This window comes from Hippocampus bargibanti, linkage group LG04 (genome assembly GCF_051943395.1).
Source record: "Hippocampus bargibanti isolate YZ-2025 linkage group LG04, ASM5194339v1, whole genome shotgun sequence".
Classification (NCBI taxonomy): domain Eukaryota; kingdom Metazoa; phylum Chordata; class Actinopteri; order Syngnathiformes; family Syngnathidae; genus Hippocampus; species Hippocampus bargibanti.
In genome coordinates this window covers 26,377,443-26,403,239 of record NC_142737.1, presented here as the reverse complement: position 1 = coordinate 26,403,239, position 25,797 = coordinate 26,377,443, and the positions used below count along the sequence as shown (strand labels likewise).

Sequence of the window (25,797 nt, the reverse complement as noted above, 5' to 3'; positions counted from 1 at the left end):
GATAACAAAACAGAATTAACAACGTGTGATCGTATAGTGGTTATTTATCGTATTTAGTGGTTCAGATGTCCCTGAACGCATCATGGGCGGAGACTCGGCAGAACACGCGGTGCGCTTGTAATGGCGCCACCCGCCACGGACACTCACGGGCAAATGAAACACGACACAAGAAACTAAATATTGTTCAATAAAAACGAAATGAAACAATTATTACCTGCAACACAGTATGGCAGAAGGGATGGGCGAAGTCGCATGGGTTTCGTCTTGTGATTAACTGCGATAGAAAAGCGCATATGCTCCTAAGTTCCACTCGACAAAACGTGAAGTAAATAATGACACAAAAAGTAATCTGGACTCGAAATGAATAAGGGAACTAATTAGATAACACTAGACAGTACAAAAGGGGAAACAAAATAAGATATTGTCATGAAAATGCGCGTTAATCAAGACCAACAGAAAATTGCGACTCACCCTGAATCTCCTCGAGATTGTTCTGGAAACTATGGGCGGGACATAGTGCCACACTGTGCGCCGTTGCGTCACTTCCTTCATAATTTAATAACCTAAGTGTACAACTCCGTTACATACACCTCCCTTAAATTATGCAGAAGTGAGGCAACATACACACGGAAGACAACAGAAAGACCAACAGGCAAAATAGACAACGTTATCGGGCAAGGGTGTATAAGAATGCTGTCTTATTGTCACTCATCTGACCAACTACGTCAGGTGACTGAAGTAAGGGATCTGTCGCCGGTGTGTCAGGGTCTGTGTGCTCGTCGGAGATGCACTGCACTGGGTCTGGGAAGGAACTCTGTCCCCACTAACATAAGTGGCCTCAGCTCGCACCTGCCCATTCCCCTCTGTACAAACTACATCACCCTGCATAGCACTACATAACTGTGACAGACTGGAGAAAGGTATCTGTTGCTGGTGTATCAGTTGTCTGTGCGCTCATCGTAGATGCACTGCACTGGGTCTGGGAAGGAACTCTGTCCCCACTAACATAAGTGGCCTCAGCTTGAACCTGCCCATTCCCCTCTGTACAACCTACACCACTCTGGATTACACTACACAACTGTTACACGGTTGGGAAGCCTCTACTTCTACCAACACACTCATTCAAAGGTGTGCTACTTGTTACTTGTAAGGAGCTCATTCTTAGACTTAACACATGAAAACACGTACATGAAAAAAAACACACTAATTGCAAAACAGCAGGTAGACAATTAACACACTACATGTATTTCCAAAACGGGGGTCGACACACCGTCCACCGAGTGATGGGACTGCACAGCGTCTTCATTGTGCAGCATCGCGGTCCCGGTCCGAAGTGGAGAGTCATTTGTGATCCGGGTCACGGCACCAATGTGACGGGTGTCACAACAGTGACTGTCTTCATCTCCACGATGCTGCCGTATTAATGAAGACGAGACGCGTGGATGTGTCTTTTTATTTCTTTTATTTCTGCAACACAGTATGGCAGAAGGGATGGGTGAAGTCGCATGGGTTTCGTCTTGTGATTAACCTGAATCTCCTCGAGATTGTTCTCAAATGCAAAACATTGTAGATAACAAAACAGAATTAACAACGTGTGATCGTATAGTGGTTATTTACAGAAAAAGAGAATACAACACAAGTTCACTGTTATTTACAAGATGTCCCTGAACGCATCATGGGCAGAGACTCGGCAGAACACGCGGTGCGCTTGTAATGGCGCCACCCGCCACGGACACTCACGGGCAAATGAAACACGACACAAGAAACTAAATATTGTTCAATAAAAACGAAATGAAACAATTATTACCTGCAACACAGTATGGCAGAAGGGATGGGTGAAGTCGCATGGGTTTCGTCTTGTGATTAACTGCGATAGAAAAGCGCATATGCTCCTAAGTTCCACTCGACAAAACGTGAAGTAAATAATGACACAAAAAGTAATCTGGACTCGAAATGAATAAGGGAACTAATTAGATAACACTAGACAGTACAAAAGGGGAAACAAAATAAGATATTGTCATGAAAATGCGCGTTAATCAAGACCAACAGAAAATTGCGACTCACCCTGAATCTCCTCGAGATTGTTCTGGAAACTATGGGCGGGACATAGTGCCACACTGTGCGCCGTTGCGTCACTTCCTTCATAATTTAATAACCTAAGTGTACAACTCCGTTACATATATATACAGTAAAGTGTCGTTATATCGATATCGGATATATCGATAGTCCCGGTTATATCGATACTATTTCTATGCACGCACGGAGAAAATTACATGCAAACAGGGTCGGATATATCGATAGTCCCGGTTATATCGATATTTTTTCGGACTCCCTTGAATATCGATATAACGAGACTTTACTGTATATATATATATATTCAGACTTCCTGAATATTCAGCGCGAGTCTTTAAGTGTAAAATATAGCTATATGCGGTGGAATCTTTGTAAAATACGCTCAGTAGAAGTCATTTGAAGTGATTTTACAAATTATGGACTTGTCCTTTAAGCGAAGCTTTTAAAGTGAAGTTTGATTTAAAATAGCTAAAATGTGTAAAATACAGATGCGCTGTTATCGTGTGTCTGACTTTTCCAGTGTACACTACAAAAATGTTATTTGATTTGATGTGCCTCATGTTTTTTTCTTCTTCAAGATTTCCGAGACTCTGAAGAAATTTTCTCTAAAAGTGACTACAGCCAGTGTGAAAGAGCGTAAGGAGATTTTCGGAGAACTGCGACAATGTTTAAAGGGTAAAGGTAAGTCTGGTCTGTCGTTCCATGAGTGTGCGGGTGCGCGCGGGTGTGTGGGGCAATTCTAATTTAGATGTGTTTCGCGAGATCCAGTCACCATGGTTTGTTGTCATGAAATACACTGCACTGTATAATAAAGTCGTTTTATTTACCTTTGTGATGGTCGTTGATGGCTTGATGGAATGGAGTGGCAGATGGGAGAGAATTGCTGTTTGAAAGGAGTCACATTCCATAAGGACTGTAATTAAAGAAATAAACTGTTCTGTAAAATAAAGTCGTTTTATTTACCCTTGTGATGGTCGTTGATGGCTTGATGGAATGGGGTTCAGACTTCAGACAGAATGAACCTCTTCTATTGCCCCAGACCAGGGGTGGCCAACCAGTGAGAGATGAGGAGCCATTTTTTATTATGTTACTGCAAAGAGCCACACACATACATACATACATACATACATACATACATACATACATACATACATACATACATACATACATACATACATACATACATACATACATACATATATACACACACACACACAATGCGCGGACGCACGCACACATTCAGACACATGCATGCGCACACACTTACACGACCATGCACACACGAACATTGCATGCATGACGAACAACAGAGCTTGCTACCGTATTTTCACGACTGTAAGTCTTAAATGTCCTCCAAAATGTGCAGCGCGCCCCATGGTCATTCACTATGTTCTGGGTGCATAGTGAATGAATGGTGTCACGTTCCGAACGAGGCAGAAAGTAACCGACTCGTCGAAATGAAGTGGGATGTTTGGATCCCCAAGCAGGCGACAGAGACAGAATATCATTGCAGGGTGTTTATTAACGTAACAAATGCCGCTGGTCCAAAAAACAGGTGAACCAGCGGATTCGTAAGAAATGAAGTAACCGGCGGTGGTGCAAAAATAGGCACAATCCCGAAAGATGGCAGACATTTACAGGACGCGGGGAGGGGGGGGGACTCGGACCGGATCAACACACGCACCGAAGCTGAGAAAGACAGGATACGGGCGAGATACGAGGTGAACATCAATAATCCGGCACTAGCGAGATGACTGTGACCCGTATAAATACAGTGTCTGTCAATGAGGGGATTGACTGCAAGTGTGGAAGTAGGGAGGTGCGGCCCCGCCCCCTTCTGTCTATCCGCATGTGACAAATGGAAGCGCCAGTGCCAAACATTTTTGACGCTTGTCATGCGAAAGCCCTTGCAGAGCCGCGTAAAATCGGTCAAAGAGCCTGTGGTGGGGTCTTTTTCGGTCCCATAACAGCAAAAGTATCTGTAAAAAATCCGTGAAGACGATCGACGTGTGCATTCAGATAAAGGGGGGGGGGGGGTGTAGGCTGGCTGGGGCGCTGTTTAGTTGTGTCCTTTGGTGTTCTTCTGCCGAAGATTACTCCGCCAGCCGTGGTGGGTGTGTATCCCGAAAAGTAGTGCTTAATCTAAGGTTTAATTTTCATAAATTTAACGTTTGTAAAAAAAGTTCGGAAGGCAAGGTGTTCGTAAACCAAGGCCCCACTGTATTGTGACTTATTGAAAAAAAATACATAAAAACACCACAAACCATTGACTTAATGGTTTGTGATTTTGGCTGCTGTTTTGTTTCAGAGTTACCAGAGCCTGCCATCAAAGGCCTTTGCAAGCTCTTCTGCCTCACTCCTCACAGATATAGGTACTGTACATGTGTTTGTCTTAGTGTGAGGTCATATGAAAGACACACAGATTGAATTCTTAGTGTTTACTGTTTTTCGTCTTTTCTGTATTTGTCAGGGATGCTGCATCCCGCAGAGAGATCCTCTCCGTCATTGCTCAACTGGCTGATCGCCAGCCTGACATTCTGGTTATGAGCCTCCTTCACTGCCTTCTCAACAGTGGAGTTGTCAGTAAAAATGGAGAGCCGGGGTATGTATGTCATATGACTAATTTTGATAGATTGTGATCGGTGGATGAGGCCACGTGAATCATTGCGGCACATTGAGGAAACTAATGATACTGTGCAGGGATGAGAATTTTCCAACTTTTTCAGACCAAAATGACCATTCTCGAGAGAAGTATAATTGCGTTGAGAACGTTGGTCGGGGGTGTAGTAGTGTATAGGCCGTGTTCCAATCGCCCGCTTTCCGCAGAGTCGTGGTGTGTGTGTTAGAGGGGGACTCCACATTAGAATCTAAGTGCTGGCACAAGTACAACTATCATATACTGTACTTGAGCTCCTCGCAGTGTAAGTATTTGCGTTTTGCGACAAACATTAAAATGTGTTTGCGGTAGATGACTCAACTGTACAACCGAGTTTTGCTGCATAATGGCCCTATCGGACTAGCGGTAAATTGAGTTTCACCCTTCCCATGCTTTCCCCATCGGTTCTCACAAGCCGAACTCGACAGTTAACTGGTGGTAATGGCGTGTGAGACATAGGTAGATAGCGCGCACTACTCAAGCGACGTTGTGTACGATGGCGAAAGCGTTAGAAAAGAAGGATGAAGATCGAGCGAGGGAAATTGACAAGACAGCTGGGATCAAAAACTGTTTTTGATGGGTAAGGTATTTTTATTGTTCTGAAATTTTGTGCTTTATCTGTACACTTCATTTTTTTGCTCTTTCAAGCATTTACATCCTCGATCCTATGATACTCTATTATGTTTAAATTGACAATATAATGATGTCTACACATTGACGAATGAAAATTCATTCAGAAGTGTGACAAATGGGGAAATTCTCACATGAACTTTGCTATGAACAAATGCAATATTTGAAGCATGGCAAAAAAAATGAAACTGATATAACAAATTTGCCATACTGGTAGCCCACCAAACAAGGGACTTTATTTTTACAAACACTGTTGAATTTCAGTGATGAAATTTATGGTTTTGTAGTAATTAAATAGCTAAAATCGCTGCACTTCTGGGGGCTTTGCCCCCAAGGGTCCCCACAAGGGCATTGCCCCTGCACCCCACCCCCAGACCCCGCCTTTTTTTCGGACATTTTCTCATTTGTCATTCTCATCCCTGGACTGTGTCAGAAGACTTGGCACTATGTCATTCAGTTACTTAATAGCTCATATGCTGGATTTTACGTCATTGGATTATAGACAACCTATATGCATATTGAACTCTCATCCAAATTTAATTTGTCTCTTAAACAAATGACAAAAGGTTTTCCAATCGTTTTCCATTAAGCTTTATTACACAACACAGTTGTACCTTGACTTACAAGTAACTCCTATCACACGCACCCAAAAGGAAAACTTTAGCTTCAAAAGATTCTTGATTCATTTGGTGCATATGCAATCTATTGTGCTTCCTAATAAAGTTCCACACCTTAGTAAAGGGTAGCAATTGAGCGCTACAGATGTATCGGTCACACCTGATTTTTTATTTTTTTTTTGTTCGACATGCGAAAAAGTCTAATGTTAACAAGGTTTACCTCGGAGTTCCAATGGGTGAAGGATGCACGGTTTATTTATTCATACTCACACTGTGATTTTCAGGAAAAGTACAGGCTCTGCTGCCTTCATTGGCCTGTCTTGGACCTGCCTTTTAGTCCCAGCTGTCTTTTCTGCACCAGAGAAAAGACAAGGACCAACCTGGAATAAAATGGTAAATACCTGAAGTTTTATATTTGTCTTTTTCATACTGTGTAATTGTTTATCATATATTGCAGGGGATATATTTTAGATCCAATTGCGATATCTGTGTATCTTGTGATATATGTAATTTTAAAAGATTTACCCTTTCAACACACTTGCAACAAATTTTAGTACTTATCATAACGCATTTTGACGTACGCCAAACACACTTCAATTTGTTCCTTTGTGAACCAATGTATTTCTTTGTGACCAAAATGTATTTCTGTGAATAGATTTGCATCATCACATTAACAAGCAAATGTAACGTTGTCACTCGAGTTGATATGGTGGTTGCTGTCACTCAGGTTCACGTTCAGAGCCTTCTTGTGGCTGAGGTAGTGGGTGGAGCCAAATCTGCTGCTCAGAAATCAAGCCTGAAAAATCTCGCTAATCTTTATCAGGAAGTGAGTATAAGATTCATAGAAAAGAGTCAGACATGATCAATTCCACTTATATGTACACACTGGGTTCCGCAAAGGTCTGACATTAAGGTTTCATTCCCAGAATCCAGGCTTGGTTGATCAGTACATCATCGCCTTGTTGAGTCTGGACCCAAGCCCTACAACTCTTGCTATGCTGGGTGTGTGTTTGGACTTTTGCACATCTCAGAAGGACAAAGCTACAATTGACAAGCATAAGGTAATCTGTTGGCATCATATTATGGATGGCACTTTGTTATACTTGACGCGAAATAAATCAAGACTCACAACCTTGCAGGGGGCCATGTTGGACCTGTACATAAAGTCGGTCTTAATGAGCAAGACAAAAGCCCATCAATACATTCTGGACAAAAGTGGGTCCTTGTTGCGCCATGTCTCTCACTCTGAGTTCAAGGAGCTTCTTCTCCCCTGCATTCAGAAGACAATGCTGCGAAGTCCAGAGAATGCCATGCAGGGTGAGCTGCTTTTTCGATTATCACGACTGTGACAAATAACCACTGTCTTATTCGTCAATTCCAATTGGATTGTATCCTAATTAATCTCTCCCCAGCAATTTCGTGCCTGCTTTCTGCACTAACTATTGATCTCAGCCAGTATGCCATGGATATTGGAAAGTCGATAGCAAGTAAGGGTTTTTAATCAAAATGTGAATAAGGATGTCTTTTTTTACATCTTTCCATTTACATTTTATCTTAGTACACATTTACCAGTAATGTTCATCTATATCTGTCTCTTTTTTATAATTTTTTAAGGCCAACTGAAAGCCAACAATGCCCAGCTGATGGACGAAGCAATCCAGGCACTGCAGAACTTGGCCCAACAGTGCAGTGATACAAGTGCTGTACAGGACATTGTCACTCATCTATTCAAAATTCTTGGAGGTAAGATAGTTGGTAAAATAGGCTGTCTCAAAGATTTTCTTCATTGTTTTGTGTTTGCCATAGTTCAAATACAGTAATAATGTCATCATTTTGCAACGTACATGATTACAGGATCTGAAGGAAAGTTAACAGTTGTCACCCAAAAAATGAGTGTTTTGTCAGGTACGAGACATCTTCTGTTGTGAATCTTCATTAAGTAAAGAATGGATAAAGAACCTGTGGGTTATAAACATTTCTGATTTTTAGGAATTGGCAGCTGCAGCCACCATGCAGTGTCAGGAAGCTCAAGTCAAACTTTGAGCTCTGCAGTCACAGTGATGTTCATCCCTTATTTGCAACATGAAGGTATCCTTGACTTATTGATGTTTCTTCTCTCCTCCACTCTTTATACATTTCACAGCAGTAAAGTTATGGAAGGAAGAGGAAAGGTATTCTCTTCAGTGAGGTCAAAGTCTTTGGAGCTTATGCTGTAAATATTAATTTAATCATCATCAAGAAATTGCCATGGAAGTGAAGAGTTTACATAGTAGATAGAGACGCAAATGACTTGACAAATTTTGCCACAGAATGATTGAATTGAATATTCGGCGGTTTCAAATTTTTAATTTGATGTTCAGTGGAATTTGGTGTTTAGTCTTCATGAACAGTCTTTGTGGGTCATTGTTTTAAAAGCAGTATCGAGCAGCATGCAATGATCTAGTTTGCACAGCAGTTTAAAATTCACTGCCTTGTGGCATTAAAACGGTCTCTCAAGTGCTATAAAAATTAGCAGAGTATCTTTTTCACACAAATACTCGTTTTATGCTCGCCGCTTCAGGTATAACCTCCCCACCCTCCCTTTAAATAGACTTTTTGCTGTCTGCCCAATTTAGTTCACGAGGGCACCTTGGTTCATGGGGTGTCAATGCTCTCCCAATGGAGCAGTCGCCTTACTGTGCAGATTCCCAGCGCTCTGCTAGATTGGTTCCAAAAGGCATTCATGCTGAAAACTTCCACCTCTCTGGTTCGCCACTCCTACATCCAGGCCATGCTCGGGGCCTTCAAAGGTCAGTTCACACGAGGCAAAACCCCATTTACAATGAATAGATTCTGATATTACGCTTGACTTTACCCCTTTTTCAGGGATGAGAATTTTCCGCCGATCGGCGGATTTCCGACTTTTTCAGACCAAAATGACCATTCTCGAGAAAAGCCCAAATCCGTTGAGAAAATTTCTTGGGGGGCAGGGGGGGCGGCTATGGGCAGTGTGCAAATTGCCCGCCTTCCGCTGAGTCTCGGTTGGTGTGTGTGTGGGAGGGGCGACTCCACATTAGAATCTGAGTGCTGGCACAAGCACGACTATCATATACTATACTTGAGCTCCCCGTAGTGTAAATATTTGCGTTTTGCGCATAAACATTCAAACGTGTTTGCAGCAGATGACTCGATTGTACAACCGAGTTTTGCTGTATAATGACACTATCGGATTAGCAGTAAATCGAGTTTCACCCTTAGCATGCTTTCCCCATCGGTTTTTACTTTGTGCTTTATCTGTACACTTCATTTTTTTTGCTCTTTCAAGCATTTACATCCTAGATCCCATTATACTATATTATGTTTAAATTGACAATATAATGTATAGTGTAATATAATGATGTATACATATTGAAGAATGAAAAGACATTCAGAAGTGTGGAAAATGGTGAAACTCTTACATAAACTTTACAGCGAACAAATGCAATATTTGAAGCTTGGCAAAAAAATGAAACTGATATAACAATTTTGCCATACTGGTAGCCCACCAAACAATTGACTTTATTTACACAAATACAGTAAAGTCTCGTTATATCGATATTTTTGGGAGTCAGAAAAAAATCGATATAACCGTACTATCGATACAACCGATCCTGCGCCGTACTGCATGAAGTGGGGGCAATAAATGGGGGATCTTTGATATGGCATGTAATTTTCTCATTGGGTTCATGGATTGCGTGTCTAGCATGCTTTTGTACTGTAAAGTGAAAAATAAACGTATGCATTAAATAAAAACGTCATTTATTATTTTTATAACACATTCTTGCAATCGTGACTGAGTATCACGCAACATTGTTGACATTGTACACACGAGAGAAACCACGAACGCCAGCATGTACAATCATATGAAAAAAAGTGATTATTGCAAGCGATAAAGATATCTGAATACAACACAATTAAATATGGAAAACGAAAACTGCAACGTTTGCATTACTTACGTTGATGAAGTATTCTGCGGCACGTCGAACCATTTCGCGATGAAGGAGTTGCTTGTTGGATTGTCCTCCACAGCCACGATTGCCTTGTATGTTGTTCGGATATCACAATTCTTATGTTTCCCCATGGTTGAAATTGGTGTCAAACAACTGTATACTGTATAAGAAGACTACAGTATTGTGACGTTCTCATCCTCTTTGATCCAGGTCCAAAGTCCAATGCCGTCTTTACTCTTCAACCAGTAAACCAGATAAAGTATTTTGCGGCACGCCAAATTCTTTTGCAATGGAGGATTTGCTCCTAGTTGGATTCTCCTCAACAGCCACGATTGCCTTGTATTTCATTCCGAGGTCACAATTCTTTAATTTCGCCATGGTTGAAATGGTAGAAAATAGCATCTGCTACACTGCGCAAGATACGGAAGATGGTCATGTGCCCAAATGACGTATATATCGGGAGAAGGATGCTGAATCTTGAACTGCCAGGCAGGAGACCGGGAGGAAGACCGAAGAGGAGGTTTATGGATGTGGTCAAAGAGGACATGAAGGTAGCTGGTGTGAGAGAAGAGGATGCACAAAACCGGGATAGATGGAGGACATTGATTCGCTGTGGCGCCCCCTGTAGGGAAAAGCCGAAAGAAAAAGAAGTAACCGGATTATCGTAATAACCATGTATCGTACTAAACGGAACTAATTATACATAAAAAGACTAGAAATTTGCCGGCAAATGAAAATAGTATCGTAATAAGCAGTATTATCAATATAACCGATATCGATATAACGAGACTGGACAGTGTTTTCTGGACTATAAGGCGCACCTTTCAACGAATGACATATTTAAAAACCTTTTCCATACATAAACCGCACCGCATTATAGGGGGCACCTTCAATGAATTACATGTTTTAAAATGTTTTCCATACATAAACCGCACTGGATTATGAGCCGCATTGTCAGCTTTTGAAAAAAATACTTTCTTTTAGGTGCGCCATATAGTGCAGAAAATACAGTCCAGTTGAATTTCAGTGATGAAATTAATGGTTGGTGGTTATGCAAATTTCCCCATTGTGGGACGATTAAATGTTTTCTGATTCTGATTATTCAATTGCTAAAATCGCTGAGCTTCCGGGGGCTTTGCCCCCCTGGGATCCCAACGGGGCATTGCCCCTCCTTCCCACTGGGGGCATGTGCCCCCCAGACCTTCGCCTTTTTAGCAGACTTTTTATCATTTGTCATTCTCATCCCTGCTTCTTAGGTGACACTCTCGCCCAGGCGCAACAGCTTATTCCCTTGCTGCTCCAAACAGTGGAAAAAGCTGCAGCGCAAAACTCCCAGCATGCTCTGCTTTCTGAAGGAGTGGCGGCTTCTGTTCTTTTGAGTCGACTTTCCATGCTTGAAAATGTGACAGGTGATGTTCATATTTTTAGTAATTATATACCTTATTCATGAGCAGTGGTTAAAAACTATTGGCTGCAGGTCTGACAGTTATTGACATATTTTCTACAGAAGCAAAATTATCTGGCTTTTGGAACTTAATCTTGGATGACAAGAAGCCACTTTTCACAACCGAAAAGTTTATCTGCCAGTCCAGTGAGGAAAGTGAGGCAATTTTGCAATCTGTTATTATGTGTTACCCCCCATAAATAAATTCAATGTGTAAAGCACTGTTTCTCTCTATTGGTTTGTCTTTAGCTCAGCTGACTGTGCTGCTGCTCTGCGAGAGACTTTTCTTGGATCATGCCCACAGGCTTAATACCTGCAAAGCTCAGTGAGTTTGTGCTCGAAAGCATCATGAATGACGTTCCTTTATTTTGATTTCTGTATGTGCTAAGGCAGTGGTTATCAACTTTAAAGATCTGGGTGTATTTCCCCCCCCCCCTCGTCTTACGAGTCTTTGAATTCATAGCCCACTTTTGTTTAAATTAAGAATAATAGGCACACAATATTTTATTTAAATCCATTTGAAAGTACGCTATCCCACCGTATTTGTCAAAATTACATAAAATATAGTATTTGTGTGGAAAACCATGAATATAAAACAATTAAATGGTGAGAAATAACTCGTACCTTGGTACTGTCATAAACTAAGGACGCCCTCTCCACCTTATTCCTATGCGCCATTTGTGTTTGTGTGAAATGGGTTCCGGACAACTTGGAAGCCTATTACAGGTACTACCTACTTGGTTATAAAGTTGCTTGTGTTCTGGTAAAAAGGCTTGATGCAGTCTTATCTAGCTTTAATTAGACATTGAAGCCAGGTGTTTGGCTCCTACTTGCAACCATATGATAAGGACATGACCTGGACTCTAAACTAGCTTCACATAGCTCAATGTCATAAAACTGCAGTCAGTCTTCACCAAAAATTCTGCAAACATTTCTTAGTTAACTTCAACTGCTGAAAATAATAAGACCAGTTGCACTATACCTTAGGTCTGAGGATCAGAACATATTCCACTCCATCAGCGCTGACTACAGCAAAGGATACCACTTTACTGTCCATAAAATCGAAAATATTGTGGCGATCCTTCAGATGTTGATAATACAAAAGCGGCATGTCTCCCTCATTTTAGCTTGTGGCTTGTTGCAATGCAAGAAGCAAGCACATTAGCAGAAAGTGTGTGTTGTGGCGCTGTGCTCTATAAAATGAAAAGGATTACGGGTACACTATTGAGGTGTTATTTTTGGAATGACTTCGCTCATTCACTCCCATTGACATCATTAAATATCAAAAAGAACAATTGTAACTGGACTGGCACAGAATCAGACCTAACTAATTGAAACTAAAGCCTTACCAGTGATCATCAGTCAATGCATATTTCTTTTCCTGCAATTCTCAAAGAATGGAGTAACATTATGTATATTTCATCCACTCTTGCAGGATGTACCAAAGTGCCACCGTGGCAGTCCTGTTGTCTCAGAGCTGGCGTGTGAGGAAGCGAGCAAAACAGACAGTCAGAAAGCTGCTCTCTTCTTTGGGTGGCTCCAACCTTGCCCAGGGCCTTCTCGGTGAACTTCGAGCTGTCATTCACAAACACAAAGTGTGGACCGCAGATTCTTGAAACATTACTTGGGAAAAAGATGTTTGTTTGTTTTTGGGATAAAAGTGTAGAAAAATGTGACAAAACTGTGGTTGTGTTTTATCAGGTTATGCCTCAGGATGTCTTAGTGTTAGAATCTGGAGAGGTGACGGAGCTTGGTCGCAGCTACGTTCGACCGCGAGTCCTGTTGGATGCACTGCATGTGATTTGCGCCTCAGCCAGTCAATGGGCGGATCCTAATGAATCTCAGAACTTGGCTATGGAGATCGTCATTGTTGCTCATCATCCTTCCCTAGGTACAAGAAAGGGGCAGTTACATATTACGCAGCTGTCCATTTGGAAACTTTCTTGCCTTTTATACTTTTCATGTTTTACATCTAGTCTATTCTTCATGTATCTTTCTAAGTGGAAGCTCGCAGTGACCTGTGGCCATTCCTGCTCTCCTCCATAAACATAAAAGCGGAAGACTTGATCGAAAATAATCTGGAGGTTATTCTACCACATTTGTTGGAAGTCAACACTGATAACCAGGTGAATCTCCACCCCTTCCTAGTGTTTGCCTAATTTTCTTTTGTACAAATGATGAATGACGTCAAGAACAAAATGTTGAAAGGCACCATACATGCATAAAAAACAAACAAATTATACATACTGAGGGAAATTGTGATTGATTTTTCTTCAGGCCGTGAAAAATGCTGTTGGTGCCCTCTGCAGCCTTTCTCCAGACAAGCTGTTGCCTCGTGTAATCAGTCACATAACAAAGAAGCTTTCCCAACCTGCTCTAGTTCATGTCACCAGGGAGGAGTACGCTATCATGCTGACTCCCGAAGGGGAACTTCATGACAACTCCATCATTGAAAAGTAAGTGATAATTGAGTCTTGCATGTCATTGGTTGATTGTATTTTCATTGATTTTCATCTTTCACACTCTTTTCCCAGTGCTCAGAAAGAGAACACCAAAAAGGGCAACATCAAGAAAGAAAACAAGGTCTATTCCTACAAGGAACAGATATTTGGACTTGAGTTACAGGAGGTTGTTTTAAGCCATTTTTATGCTATTTTACATGTCATATCTGGGTCTAAATTTAAATGTGATTTCATAGGAGATTAAGAAGAAAAGAGGCATCAAGGATGACGTGCAGCTCACTAGCAAACAGAAGGAAATGATTGAATTGCAACGTGAGAAAGAGCAAAGGATACGAAAAAGACTGGATGGGGTAAGTAAGCAAACTGTTTACTTTAAAAATACCCAATATAAGACTCTTATTCTTTTCACCTTGTAGACTGTTGACTTGTTTCTCATTTTCCCCAGATCAATATAGAGTTCCAAAGTGTATTAGGCCTCCTAGTGGCTGTTCTAAAAGCGAGACCAGCTCAGATTACCAGAGAGCTACCCTCAGTCCTCCAGGTTCTGTTGCCCCTGTTGCGCTCACCGCTGGCTGCTCCATGTGTTCGCCAGATCTTTTTGGACATTGGAGTGTGCCTCATGCCCAAGCACCTCCATCATCTCGGTATACAACTTGTGTGATAATTATAGCCATGGACAGCACAGTTCAATCGGACACCACAGTATTGTGATTTGTGCTTTTTTTCAAGGTGTTCTTGTGGGACATGTGACTTTACGATTACTAAAGCCTGAGTGTAAACTGGATGTGGCCTGGGAGCAGGAGGACCTGGGCAAAGCAGTTGAACGCACTGTGCAGCTGCTACATCACCACACTGTCCCTCAGAAACCAAGCAAGACAAGTGGTAAAGAGAGGCATGATCGTTGTTTGTCAAATCCTGTCTAGCAAATGTGCTTAATGCAAATACATTTACGAAACCCATATATAATGTTATGATTTTTTTTTGCCCATGATCCACTTCTTAACTGTCTTTGGGCAGGAGGTGGGTTGCCAGCCCATCGCAGGGCAGGCACCTAGACATAAAATATCTGTTTTCAACCTCTCACTGTTATTATTTACATGCCCAATGGTGGTGATGATACAATACAATACAATACAATACAATACAATACAATACTGGCCAAGTATGTAGAACACACAAATAATTTGTCACTGGTTGAACATGCTGCACTAGTCTTATCATAAACAACATCACAATTTAATATGGAAAGTGAACCGTCGTGCGGTAGTACCTCCCATGTCTGTTGCGTCCAATCAATCTTAGTGGGTGGAGGGGATTGTAAATTACATGAACTACGGCATCGAAAAAAAATTACATTAGATGTGCTGATATATTGGCTATGATTATGATTTTGGCAGTTCTTACATGTTATTTGTACTATATACAGTAAAGTCTCGTTATATCGATATCGGATATATCGATAGTCCCGGTTATATCGATACTATTTCTATGCACGCACGGAGAAAATTACATGCAAACAGGGTCGGATATATCGATAGTCCCGGTTATATCGATATTTTTCGGACTCCCTTGAATATCGATATAACGAGACTTTACTGTATATTTTCTCTTCCAGGTGTGACTCCACTTCCTGCCCCTGCTTTTTGCTTTTGTTTCCCTTTCTTGAACGCCACACTAAGGGAGTCTTCAGGCAGTACAGAGGAGACCGAGAGCTTGATGACTAGATCTTTGCAAATCATACATGAGCATTGTCAGCTTCGAGCTCAGACAGATGAGGCGACCGTTATAGACGAGGTAGAATTTCTTTTCATACCGACATTCAAAACAGAATCCATGTTGGTTCTTCTTGCAAACCGTTTTGGTAGGACTGCATTTCTTTTTAATCTTCTCAGAATGGCCCAGAGCTGCTTCCACGTGTCGACATACTGATTATGCTGACCAGAGTTATTTCCACAGCAACAGCAAGACTTCAGGTAAACTTTGCATATTCAAATCCTGTCTTAATGCCAAATTAATTATGTGTCCTAAGAGAGGGACTGTTTACAAATTAAAGGAAGCCAAAACAAGCCATATACTGTAATTATCTTCGACTTGAGATAAAATTTTCACAAAATCGCAACTAAAAAAACCCCACCTTTTGTATGAATGTAAAATCTGTTGTCTGAGGTCATAGTTGAGTTGCCTTCATTTGTCAAATTATGTCCATGTGTTGACATTTATTCGATATATTGTGCCAAATATGACTATTTTTTTCTGTGTTGGTGTAATTGAGGACTGTGCGGTTTGTGTGGCACAGTTTGACATGCCGTTTCGAAATCTTTATTAGATGTTGGCATCTCAGTGTCTGATAGCACTTTGTGGGAGTGCTGGAGGAGGTCAGGGCTGCACAGTAGCAGAACAGTCAGAGATAGATGTCCTGCTCAACGCCCTCCTTTCACCTTGCTTCTCTGTCCGTGATGCTGCTCTCAGAGTGAGTTTCAAATATTACAATAACCCTTTTTTCCCTGCTGTTTGCCATCCTTCATTTTTAGTTTAATAGTTCAATTATTACAAAAAAAGCCCAACTGAATTGAACAAATGCCACATTGAATGAAATCAAATTGATATAGTTGGTCTATGTTTTCTTTTACCCCGGGTGTGCAGGGATTGTCAGAGATGGAGTTTGCTCTGTCCACAGACAGTACAGAGCAGAGTGGACTGAGTTTGCTGCGCAGGCTCTGGATCGCCAGGTTTGATGTCGAAGAAGAAGGACGGGCATTTGCTGAAAAGTATATACTCAGATTTTTTTGCGTATGTTTTTTTTTTTTTTTTTTTTTGAAAGCTGATTATTATTTTGTCCCCCATTGGATAATACAAGTACTTACCAGTGAAAGCAGTCTAAAACTTTTAAAAAGGAGTACAACCATGTCTTTAAGTGGCAGTAAAAACAAGTTGAGCATTGTTTGAAATGGGCAATTTTGAGAAGCCAAAGTCTAAGCAATATGTTTTGCTCCTCTTAGACTCTGGCAGTCTCTTGATCTGGAGTTGGTCCCAGAGCTCTGCTGCCTACTAATTGGTGACATCACTCATCACGAAGAGGCTGTGCGCTCTGCTGCAGCTGAAGCACTGTCAAGTGCCGTTTCTCACTATAGAAACCAATCTGCGCCAGTCCTTCGACAGCTAACTGAGCTCTATCACCAAAAACTATATGTGAGCGCTCCCACTAGACCAACTCTCGAAAACATTCTTTGTTGGTTCTGTTTGCTTCTGAACCGAACAAACCTTTATTTATCTTCATTAAAGACACCTCCACCTGTGCTGGATACCTTGGGCAGAGTGATCTCGGAATCTCCACCGGATCAATGGGAAGCAAGGTACGCGAGAAGAAAACTCAACGTTATATGGGTCCAATGTAGAGAAATTGAACTGTCCCACTCACATTCATTCGTTTTGCACTGATATTGTTTGGCACTGTTTGTCTAGGTGTGGAATTGCCCTCACGCTGAACAAGTTTGCCCAGTACTTGGACGAATCTCAGGTGACTCCCCTCTTCCTGTTCTTTGTTCCTGATGCTCTGAATGACCGTCACACTGACGTACGGCGCTGTATGTTGGAGGCAGCCCTCTCAGCCCTCAACACACATGGAAAGGTGCGGCCCACTCCTTTTTTACAATTCCTTGTACTTTTCAGTGCAGCCAATATCATACTTTCATTTGTGGTACATCAAAGTTAACAACACTCTGAATGTGATGTGTTACAGGACAACGTTAGCTCCCTGCTTCCTGTGTTTGAAGAGTTTCTGAAAAATGCCCCCCAGGATGCCAGCTATGACGCTGTCCGTCAGAGTGTGGTCATTCTTATGGGCTCTTTGGCCAAACACCTGGACAAAAATGACCCAAAGGTCAAACCCATTGTGGCCAAACTGATCACAGCTCTTTCCACACCAGCACAACAAGTAAGAAATCTTGGCTCATTTTTTTCCGCTTTGGCGAAATTGTTCACTGCAAGGGCAACACACATAGTATTTATAGTACAAACTACATAAACAAAATAATCATTTAATTTAATTTAATTTAAAACAGATTCTTATCTTACAGACAGTGTATTGTCGGTGTTCAAATACCTGACATGTTTCGGCATCTACTTCCGCCTTCGTCAGAGTGTCACGGGTGTTGTGTGTGTACAATACACTTTCTGTAAGATAAGAATCTGTTTTAAATTAGATATCAAGTAGACAGGATGAACTTAATACACAAATAATCATTTGTTGCTTTTGAAACTAAATGAAGACCCATAATGGTTTCGCTCTCCTTCCTCATGCAGGTTCAAGAATCAGTGGCCAGCTGTTTGCCTCCTTTAGTGCCTGCAATCAAAGAAGATGCTGCAGGGATTGTAAAGAATCTGCTTCAGCTGCTGCTGGAGAGTGACAAGTATGCTGAGAGGAAGGGAGCTGCGTATGGGCTTGCTGGCCTGGTCAAAGGACTTGGTATCCTGGCTCTCAAACAGCAGGATATCATGGCAACGCTGACTGATGCCATTCAGGACAAGAAAAACTTCAGACGAAGGGAAGGTGAGGACTGTACTTTAATACACATTGTTGTGCAACCTGGACACAGCGTCAATGATGTTCCCGAGGTCGTAAGGTGTTTCGGTACTTACATCAGACACCACATTACAACATCATCAAACTTGCCACTCAACTCGCTGCTGAGCCTCAACCACACCAAAATTCTCAATTGCGTGAAGAGCACTAGTTCAGGAAATGGCCCACAGCTTTAATCATTGCGGCTTGTTTTGATAGTTATTTTTGTTCCTTGTTTTTCTTTCTTTTTGGAAAATTAGTCTTCAGCTTTTGTGGCTTCATCTTCATTAAGTTCCTAGTTTCTTGTTCTGTAGCCACAAAGGGACACAAGCCAGTGTCTTATTGTGCCGGTCCCAAGCCCGGATAAATACAGAGGGTTGTGTCAGGAAGAGCATCCGATGTAAAAGCTTGGCCAAAACAAACATGCGAATCAAACCTCTGAAGATGGAGGACACTGATTCGCTGTAGCAACCCCAAAGGGAAAAGCCGAAAGGAAAAGAAGAAGTCTTCAGCTTTTGTGGCAGCCACATGAGCACATTGCCTTTTCAGGCTGCCAGAGCACGTCAGCATTTCTAGTCTTCTATTCTGTCCTGTTCCGTTCTTCTTCGCTGGTGTTCAAGAACCATGTCTCAAAACGTTGAATCGGTTATCAGAATATGTGATCACTTTGTGGTCTATTAAATGAATACATTGTTGTAGTTTTCAATATTAATGTTTCATCTCTTCCAGGAGCACTTTTTGCTTTTGAGATGCTGTGCAACATGTTGGGCAAACTGTTTGAGCCATATGTTGTTCATGTGCTGCCACATCTCCTCCTGTGCTTTGGAGACGGAAATCAGTATGTAAGAGAGGTGAGCAAGAGGATCAATTCCTAGCATTTCTTTTTGTTTAATTTGTAGTTCTCAAGTCAGTCTCACAAAGTCCTCCAATGGATGGTTTATGTGAATGTGTTTGTAATGTTCCCTCATGCCTCGTCAACCAACTAGGCTGCTGATGACTGTGCTAAGGCAGTGATGAGGAACTTGAGTGCACACGGTGTAAAACTAGTTCTGCCTTCTCTGCTGGTGGCCCTGGAAGAGGAGTCATGGCGAACTAAAGCGGGTATGCATGCATGACACATAAAGCATGAGCATTTTCATCCATCTAATATTCCAATTCTGATTTTACAGGCTCTGTGGAGTTACTTGGTGCCATGGCTTTCTGTGCACCTAAGCAGTTATCTTCCTGTCTGCCAAATATTGTTCCCAAACTGACCGAAGTGTTGACTGACTCCCATGTGAAGGTGCAAAAAGCTGGTCAGCAGGCTCTCAGACAAATTGGCTCAGTCATCCGTAACCCCGAAATTCTAGGTGAGAGGTGTTTATTTATTTTTTATCAATATGCTTATTTTTGGTTGTGTTCATGTTGTGTATTTTGTTTTTCTACTTTCATTCCTTTCATAACTTTGCTGCTGTGAAATGTAAATTTCTCCACTGTGAGACTAATAAAGGCAAATCCAATCCAATGTTGACATAGACCGGTCACTCTCTATACTGCAGTTCACCTTTTGCAGACTTCATATGTCACAGATTTTTCCCTCCCAAGTACAGTTATGAGATGAGATTACCGATACCATTATTTATCTCACATTGGAGAAATTCCCACTGCTGTTTTTAGCAGCAAAAAAGCACATTTTGTCCTCATTGTTTTACTTTATTTATATTGTGTGACAGAATTTTCCCAGAATTCCAAATCTTTCAAAATTTCATGAAAGTTGATCTGGAAAATTTATTGAAAATTAATCCAGGTATTAGTTGACAACATTGAATGAACACGTGTTTGAATTCGTTGTTTTGATTGTAGCGACGTCACTCGAGGCAAGTGCGCCTCAGCACTCAATAATCCGCTGCTCTCAGCACTTGATAATCTGCTCTCTGATGTGTGTGTCAGCGCAAATATTTACAGATGCGCGTGCCATTTAATCAAAAATTTGTTAATCAAACCGGATCGACGCAAGCGGCGTCACAGATGTCTTGGAAAAGTATTGCAGCTCCGAAACGGAAAGAGCTATTGTGTTGGTTCTTTTTAAAATTTACACTTTATACATTTGTTTCACAAAAGCCACTACAGGCATGTCCTTCTCTTCCGTCTTGGTGCCTTTTGCTCGGTTCAATGACCACCCCTGAAAACGTAACTCAATGATGATTTTGATGACAGTCAGAAAAGCAAACATAATGTGCCAAACAGAAAATCAAGAGAGGAAATCACAAAATAAACTCTCAACATTGTCCACAGCTAGACTGAATCACATTGCATATTACAAAGACACAAATTGCAGGCAGTCTTGCGCTGTGTTCAAAGTAAACTATTTGGTCATGGTTTAACGTGCATAGGGTGAGTACTGGTTTACCTTAGAGGTGCACTTTATAATTTTTTTTATTGCTCTGTTTAGATTCCATAAAAAGGCAGTTAAATGCACTGTTGTGTGAAAAATATTTTTCACTGTGATTGATAGACATTTGTGCAGTGTGAATAAATGCTCCAGGTGAAAAACAATGCGTTTAAAATTAAAACATTGAAATTGTTCTTTCAGTAACTGTTTCTATTTCGCACAAAGAATACTGATCCATGATTCATTGTAGATGAGTGCAATAAAATGGGAACAATAGGATAAAAAGAAACCAAAGAAAAATTTTAACAGAAAATCTGTGATTCATCGTATATATATCACCAGTTTTATGTTGCCAATTTGGTTCTAACTTGGAGCCTTTCTGTGTAGAGTTCACGATAACAGGGTCTTTATCCAGGTTTCTTGGTTTCAATCAGGAATGTGTCTGATGTTAATATCCAGCAAGTTCACTTTAATGACCTCTACTTTTCTTTATTGAGGGGACTTTTTTATGTTCAAGGTTTTGTAAAGTGCTTTGTCATAGTTGCAGCTGTTGTGAAACCACGATGTCAATAAAATATATTGAATTGTATTTTAATAATAATAATAAATACATTTCATTTATAAGCGCCTTTCAAAACTCTTACACTTACACTTACTCTTACTCTTACACACTTTACAGTCACAGGATATTTTTTCTGCGGGTACCAAAGTACATTGCTTTTACAAGCAAAATCGGCATTTGGTCCTAAGGTGCCACATCGTGGCTTTCTTATCCAGCTAGACAAAATTCTTAAAAATTCTCAAATTCTTTAAAGGACAACCGACGTCTCCGGACAAGTTGTGTCCATAATTTGTAAAATCGCTTCAAATGACTTCTACTGAGTGTATTTTACAAAGATTCCACCGCATATAGCTATATTTTAAGTTTTAAGACTCGCGCTGAACATTCCGGAAGTCTTGTTTTTGAGTTGGTGACGAATCCTCACCCTACGTCACTGAATGAACGCCCCTCACCGAGAAAGGACATACCTTGCATCACCTCAATGCATTTTGCGGTATTTTGTTTGGTCAGAAAACTTTGTGTTAATCCGTGTTGATGGCGAAATTAGAGGGAAAACACAAATAACGCAATGGTGACTCGTATGTTACACCGAGACAACTCTTTGATATTCATTGACAAAAATTCCAAGGTGAAGAATAAAACTATTTCCAATGGAGCTCTGCTGCCATCTTCTGCATTTTCTGTGACACTACACCTCAGTCTTGATCACTCAAAATGACTCTGAAGACCTTTAATCGATTGCAATATTCATAACTGGATGTGTAACAAGAAAGCATATTCTCCGAATCTGAAGCCATTGTTTTGATTCTCGAGCAAGGCAAGACGTCTTGGGAAGACGTCACTAACTGAGGGCGGGACTTTCTGAAAATGCCCAATTCGCAGCTCAATGTTTTGCAGATTTTGTACACTTTAAGTCATTTTTATTGGTGTTTTGCATTTGACTAAAAATATCATACTGCGTATTTTGGGTATTTTAGATGCTATAAAACATTTTTTTCTGATGTCAGTTAGGAAACAAAAAAGTGATCTCGGTTGTCCTTTAAAAGTGAATTTTGACCATTTTTCTTGATGTCTCTTCCCATTCGGTTAATAGGTCGAACTCTCTTCAGTTAGGTGGACACTCAAGATTGTTCAAATTGATTACTCTGTATCATCGTAGATTGTATGTCATAATACCTCTTTCATAATGACAGTAATTTTCTACTTCTCAGCTATAACGCCCATTCTGCTGGATGCTCTCACGGATCCATCTCGAAGGACGCAGACATGTCTTCAAACCCTTTTGGACACTAAGTTTGTGCATTTCATTGATGCCCCTTCCCTTGCTCTGATCATGCCCATTGTCCAGAGAGCATTCCAGGATCGTTCCACTGACACTCGCAAGATGGCCGCTCAGATTATTGGCAATATGTACTCCCTTACCGACCAGAAGGTACTGCTCTCTGTAATTCAGCAAGCCTGTATTGCATTTTGATTAGCTTGTCAAACACTTTCTTATGTGGACTAATGAACCACTGTGGTATTTTTATGTTGTATGTTAGGATCTGTCTCCATACTTACCTAGCGTTGTCCCTGGACTGAAGACTTCCTTGTTGGACCCAGTACCTGAGGTGCGAATAGTGATTGATTGACAAAAAAATCTGTGTAGGCAGCTGATACCTCAGATGCTTCTCTCTAGGTGCGTACAGTATCAGCCAAAGCCCTTGGCGCCATGGTGAAGGGAATGGGTGAATCCTGCTTCGACGACCTTCTGCCATGGCTCATGGAGACACTGGCCTCTGAGCAAAGCTCAGTAGATCGTTCTGGGGCAGCCCAAGGTGACTAACACTGCTGATCGTTTCAGTTGTATTGTTAAAATAACTCAAATTGTTGACATAATTCAATTTCTGGTGTATTCAGGACTAGCTGAGGTGATGGCCGGCCTTGGAGTTGAGAAGCTGGACAAACTCATGCCAGATGTGGTACAGACTGCAAGTAAGGTGGATATAGCCTCTCATGTGAGAGATGGCTACATCATGATGTTCATCTACCTGCCTCTAACATTTGGAGACAAATTCACTCCCTATGTTGGGCCCATCATCCCCTGTATACTAAAGGTAATTGCTTCTCTGCTTGCAATCAGAATCAGAAAAACTTTATTCGTCCCACAAATGTTGGGAGTGATTCAATCATTACACAATCATTTTAATATTTTTATTTGAATAGATGGTCTTTACATTTGTGGTCTCAATCACCAGGCCCTGGCTGATGAAAATGAATATGTTAGAGACACTGCGCTACGAGCTGGTCAGCGCATCATCAGCATGTATGCAGAGACTGCAATTGCACTCTTGCTTCCTGAACTTGAGCAGGGGCTGTTTGATGACCTCTGGAGAATCAGGTTGGCCAGAGTTGGTCTCGTAAAGTGGTAGATGAAGCTTGAATCTCAATTTAATTATGTGGCCATATTTGTGCTTTAGGTTCAGCTCTGTCCAGTTGCTTGGCGATCTCCTGTTCCATATCTCTGGGGTGACAGGAAAGATGACCACAGAGACTGCATCGGAAGATGACAACTTTGGAACTGCTGCATCAAATAAAGTAAGAACTTTTTCAGTAGATAATTATTTAGGGTAAAAGAGTAATTTTAATAATACTAATAATAAATGTAATTTCTAAGCGCCTTTCAAACTCTCCTGGACACTTAAGAGTCACAGGATTAGTTTTTCTGTGGGTGAGCAGCGGAAGCCAAACAAACCACAATTTTAAGATGAAGTAGTCTGTTTGGTATTAAAAGGGGGGGATATTTCAAGTGTTTGCCTGTGTTTCACTTGAATTGTCTCACTTTTAGGCTATCATTTCAGCACTTGGGGCTGAGCGGCGTAACCGTGTGCTTTCCGGCCTCTATATGGGCCGTTCGGACACCCAGCTAGTAGTCCGCCAAGCATCTCTCCACGTGTGGAAGATAGTCGTATCCAACACACCACGAACCCTTCGAGAAATCCTCCCGACCCTCTTCACCCTCCTGCTTGGTTTCTTGGCCTCCACTTGCCCTGACAAGAGAACAGTATGGACCTGATGATTGTTCCCTTAAACCATGCTTTTTTTCTCCACTCAATGCATGTATCTGCATGATTTCAGATTGCTGCTCGGACACTGGGTGATCTTGTGAGAAAGCTGGGTGAGAAGATTCTTCCAGAGATTATTCCCATCCTGGAACAGGGTCTACGTTCTGACAAAAGTGATGAAAGGCAGGGTGTCTGTATTGGCCTCAGTGAGATCATCAAGTCCACCAGCAAAGATGCGGTCAGTCTTTCAAATGCATTTTCCTCATTACGGGTCAAGCAGATCATCATTATTGAATACAACTGACATTATGTTATAATAGGCGATTCTGTAGTCAGGTGGTTAGCTTGCAGACTTCACAATGCCGAGGTCAGGGCTCCCTGTGTGGAGCTTGCATGTTCCCCTCAGGATTCCTCCCACTTTCCATAAAAATGAATGCAGGCTGTTTGGATACTCCAAATTGTCCCACGGTGTGAGTGTGACGAACGGTTGTTCGTATCTGTGTTCCCTGCCTATGTCCACCGCCTACTGCCCGAAGACAGCTGGGATAATCCCCGCGACCCGAGCGAGAATACAGCTGTATGGAAATGAATGAATAAATGATGTTATTATTTCATAGGTGCTGGTCTTCTCAGAGTCTTTAGTCCCCACTGTGAGGAAAGCTCTCTGTGACCCATTGGAAGAAGTTAGAGAGGCTGCAGCGAAAACATTTGAGCAGCTCCATGTAACTATTGGTCACCAGGCACTGGATGACATCCTGCCTACTCTACTGAAACAGCTTGTAAGTCACTATTAATATAAATATTCTAACCAAAGTGATCAGAGGTTTGCAATGAGTTTAAAAACTTTTCCAGGATGATGTGGACACAGCAGAGTTTGCTTTGGATGGCTTGAAGCAAGTTATGGCAGTTAAGAGCCGATCGGTGCTGCCCTATTTGGTGCCAAAGGTAGCAGTTGATGATTATAACGACCGGAAGAGGAAGAGTATTAATGTGACTGATGAAACCAAATCCTGTTCTCTTAGCTTACTGCGCCTCCTGTGAATACTCGTGTTTTGGCCTTCCTATCAGCTGTGGCTGGTGATGCCCTGACCCGCCACCTCGGTGTTATTCTACCTGCCCTCCTTTCCTCATTGAAAGGAAAATTGGGAACAGAGGATGAATCTCAGGTAACACTGAACAAGCCATAATGCACGCATATATATATATATATATATATATACAGTAAAGTCTCGTTATATCGATATCGGATATATCGATAGTCCCGGTTATATCGATACTATTTCTATGCACGCACTGAGAAAATTACATGCAAATAGGGTCGGATATATCGATAGTCCCGGTTATATCGATATTTTTCGGACTCCCTTGAATATCGATATAACGAGACTTTACTGTATATACACACACAC

At 41.4% G+C, this 25,797-nt stretch overlaps 1 protein-coding gene across 1 annotated transcript in view; it reads left to right on the top strand.

The window, feature by feature from the left end:
* gcn1 (GCN1 activator of EIF2AK4) overlaps window positions 1-25,797 on the top strand; it is a 40,802-nt gene that overhangs the window by 3,023 nt on the left and 11,982 nt on the right. Inside the window, exons 2-47 of the mRNA XM_088994927.1 lie at window positions 2,652-2,754; window positions 4,382-4,445; window positions 4,544-4,675; window positions 6,261-6,369; window positions 6,704-6,802; window positions 6,903-7,037; window positions 7,116-7,293; window positions 7,389-7,463; window positions 7,591-7,719; window positions 7,831-7,881; window positions 7,966-8,064; window positions 8,592-8,765; window positions 11,201-11,353; window positions 11,452-11,544; window positions 11,638-11,713; window positions 12,824-12,983; window positions 13,090-13,279; window positions 13,390-13,514; window positions 13,666-13,844; window positions 13,923-14,016; window positions 14,087-14,200; window positions 14,296-14,494; window positions 14,580-14,732; window positions 15,466-15,644; window positions 15,743-15,823; window positions 16,177-16,320; window positions 16,494-16,618; window positions 16,850-17,039; window positions 17,133-17,203; window positions 17,313-17,478; window positions 17,590-17,784; window positions 18,153-18,399; window positions 19,141-19,262; window positions 19,398-19,512; window positions 19,581-19,760; window positions 22,556-22,776; window positions 22,886-22,954; window positions 23,023-23,161; window positions 23,244-23,440; window positions 23,582-23,724; window positions 23,804-23,921; window positions 24,172-24,387; window positions 24,462-24,626; window positions 25,006-25,167; window positions 25,241-25,333; window positions 25,411-25,554. Of these exons, the coding sequence (XP_088851053.1) occupies window positions 2,652-2,754; window positions 4,382-4,445; window positions 4,544-4,675; window positions 6,261-6,369; window positions 6,704-6,802; window positions 6,903-7,037; window positions 7,116-7,293; window positions 7,389-7,463; window positions 7,591-7,719; window positions 7,831-7,881; window positions 7,966-8,064; window positions 8,592-8,765; window positions 11,201-11,353; window positions 11,452-11,544; window positions 11,638-11,713; window positions 12,824-12,983; window positions 13,090-13,279; window positions 13,390-13,514; window positions 13,666-13,844; window positions 13,923-14,016; window positions 14,087-14,200; window positions 14,296-14,494; window positions 14,580-14,732; window positions 15,466-15,644; window positions 15,743-15,823; window positions 16,177-16,320; window positions 16,494-16,618; window positions 16,850-17,039; window positions 17,133-17,203; window positions 17,313-17,478; window positions 17,590-17,784; window positions 18,153-18,399; window positions 19,141-19,262; window positions 19,398-19,512; window positions 19,581-19,760; window positions 22,556-22,776; window positions 22,886-22,954; window positions 23,023-23,161; window positions 23,244-23,440; window positions 23,582-23,724; window positions 23,804-23,921; window positions 24,172-24,387; window positions 24,462-24,626; window positions 25,006-25,167; window positions 25,241-25,333; window positions 25,411-25,554 (6,366 nt within the window). The remainder of the gene's footprint in view (window positions 1-2,651; window positions 2,755-4,381; window positions 4,446-4,543; window positions 4,676-6,260; window positions 6,370-6,703; window positions 6,803-6,902; window positions 7,038-7,115; window positions 7,294-7,388; window positions 7,464-7,590; window positions 7,720-7,830; window positions 7,882-7,965; window positions 8,065-8,591; window positions 8,766-11,200; window positions 11,354-11,451; window positions 11,545-11,637; window positions 11,714-12,823; window positions 12,984-13,089; window positions 13,280-13,389; window positions 13,515-13,665; window positions 13,845-13,922; window positions 14,017-14,086; window positions 14,201-14,295; window positions 14,495-14,579; window positions 14,733-15,465; window positions 15,645-15,742; window positions 15,824-16,176; window positions 16,321-16,493; window positions 16,619-16,849; window positions 17,040-17,132; window positions 17,204-17,312; window positions 17,479-17,589; window positions 17,785-18,152; window positions 18,400-19,140; window positions 19,263-19,397; window positions 19,513-19,580; window positions 19,761-22,555; window positions 22,777-22,885; window positions 22,955-23,022; window positions 23,162-23,243; window positions 23,441-23,581; window positions 23,725-23,803; window positions 23,922-24,171; window positions 24,388-24,461; window positions 24,627-25,005; window positions 25,168-25,240; window positions 25,334-25,410; window positions 25,555-25,797) is intronic.